The sequence below is a fragment of the Gracilinanus agilis genome, unplaced genomic scaffold (assembly GCF_016433145.1).
Source record: "Gracilinanus agilis isolate LMUSP501 unplaced genomic scaffold, AgileGrace unplaced_scaffold15160, whole genome shotgun sequence".
Taxonomy (NCBI): Eukaryota; Metazoa; Chordata; class Mammalia; order Didelphimorphia; family Didelphidae; genus Gracilinanus; species Gracilinanus agilis.
This window is the reverse complement of record NW_025345987.1, coordinates 1-1,273: the sequence shown is the minus strand read 5'-3', so window position 1 is coordinate 1,273 and position 1,273 is coordinate 1. Positions and strand designations below refer to the sequence as shown.

General features: G+C 44.7%; 1 protein-coding gene across 1 annotated transcript; it reads left to right on the top strand.

Moving 5' to 3' along the window:
- Positions 1–101: 101 nt before the first annotated feature.
- Positions 102–969, top strand: LOC123254117 (nicotinamide N-methyltransferase-like; the record flags this gene model as incomplete). Its single annotated transcript, XM_044683182.1, has 2 exons — positions 102–370; positions 935–969. Coding segments are annotated over 2 exons (304 nt in total), but the record flags the coding sequence as incomplete, so codon positions are not given.
- Positions 970–1,273: the final 304 nt, after the last annotated feature.

Here is a 1,273-nt window from a genome sequence, read left to right as displayed (position 1 = left end):
TTAAAAAAATAAAAATGAATCATAGGCTGAATAAACCTATATCCCTCTATTACTTTCACATTGATGTTCACAAATTTGTGTGAAGAAGTGGGATTGAGTAGCCTTTCTTCCTCACAGCACCTCATTCCCAATCACCCACCTTTACCCTCTTCTCTGGGACAGGCAGGGTGAAAGGAGACCTCCTGATTGACATTGGCACTGGCCCCACCATCTACCAGCTCCTCTCTGCCTGTGAGTCCTTTAAGGAGATTGTGGTCACTGACTACACTGACCAGAACCTTGAGGAGCTCAGCAAGTGGCTGAAGAAGGAGCCAGGGGCATTTGACTGGTCTCCTGTGGTGAAATATGTGTGTGAGCTGGAAGGAGATAGGTAAGTGTTTCTCTGCTGCTTACCAGATCTCCAGGGTCCTTGGGGGTAAGCCTAATTCCATGAAGCAAGAATTACATTAGAGGTACAAGCTCAGAGGAAGAAAAAAGTCAGAAAAGGACAGACACAGAGAGAGTAACAGAGAGTGACAAAGAGAGAAAGGGGAAGAGGGAGACAGAGAGACAGAGACACATAGTGAAATAGAGAAATTCAGGGAAAGGTAGAGGGTAGAGAACCAGAAGCCTTGAAAAGGAGTCCCACCAAGAGATAAGTAGAAAGAGGGAGAGAAAAAAGGGAGACAGAGAGATTAATGGAGAGGGACATGTAGATGGCAGGAGAGAAGGAGATATGAAATCCCTTCAGGGTACAGAATATGTATGAGAGCAGAGCTAGAGAAAACTGCTCAGTGTGAGAGGGGGAAGGGGCCAGAAGGACCCAGGCCACTACCAAGAAAGAATTCCAACCCAAACTCCTATTAGTATTTGCCCTGTGAGGCTAGAGGTCACTGCTAGCCAGGTGAGTGTACAGCTAGAATGTGACTGATGCTGAATGTCCTGGTGACCTCAGGGTAGCCAGTGTCCTTTCTGCAGGTGCCAGCCCAGGTGAGTCAGTCTTCAGTGGAGGACTCTCTTCAGAGCAGAAGACAAGTGATAAGGCAGGAACTTCCCTGACAAGAGCTTTGAGGAGAATATGCCCATCCCATTGATAATCCAATGTAATCTCTTTACAGTGGTTCTAAAGAACAGGAAAGCTAGGTAACTAAGGGTTGGAAAGTAGAAGGAGCTTAGGAGGGGATAGGGGTGGAAATGTGTATATATGTGTGTATATATGTGTGTATATATGTGTGTGTATATATGTGTGTGTATATATGTGTGTGTGTATATATATATATATATATATATATAT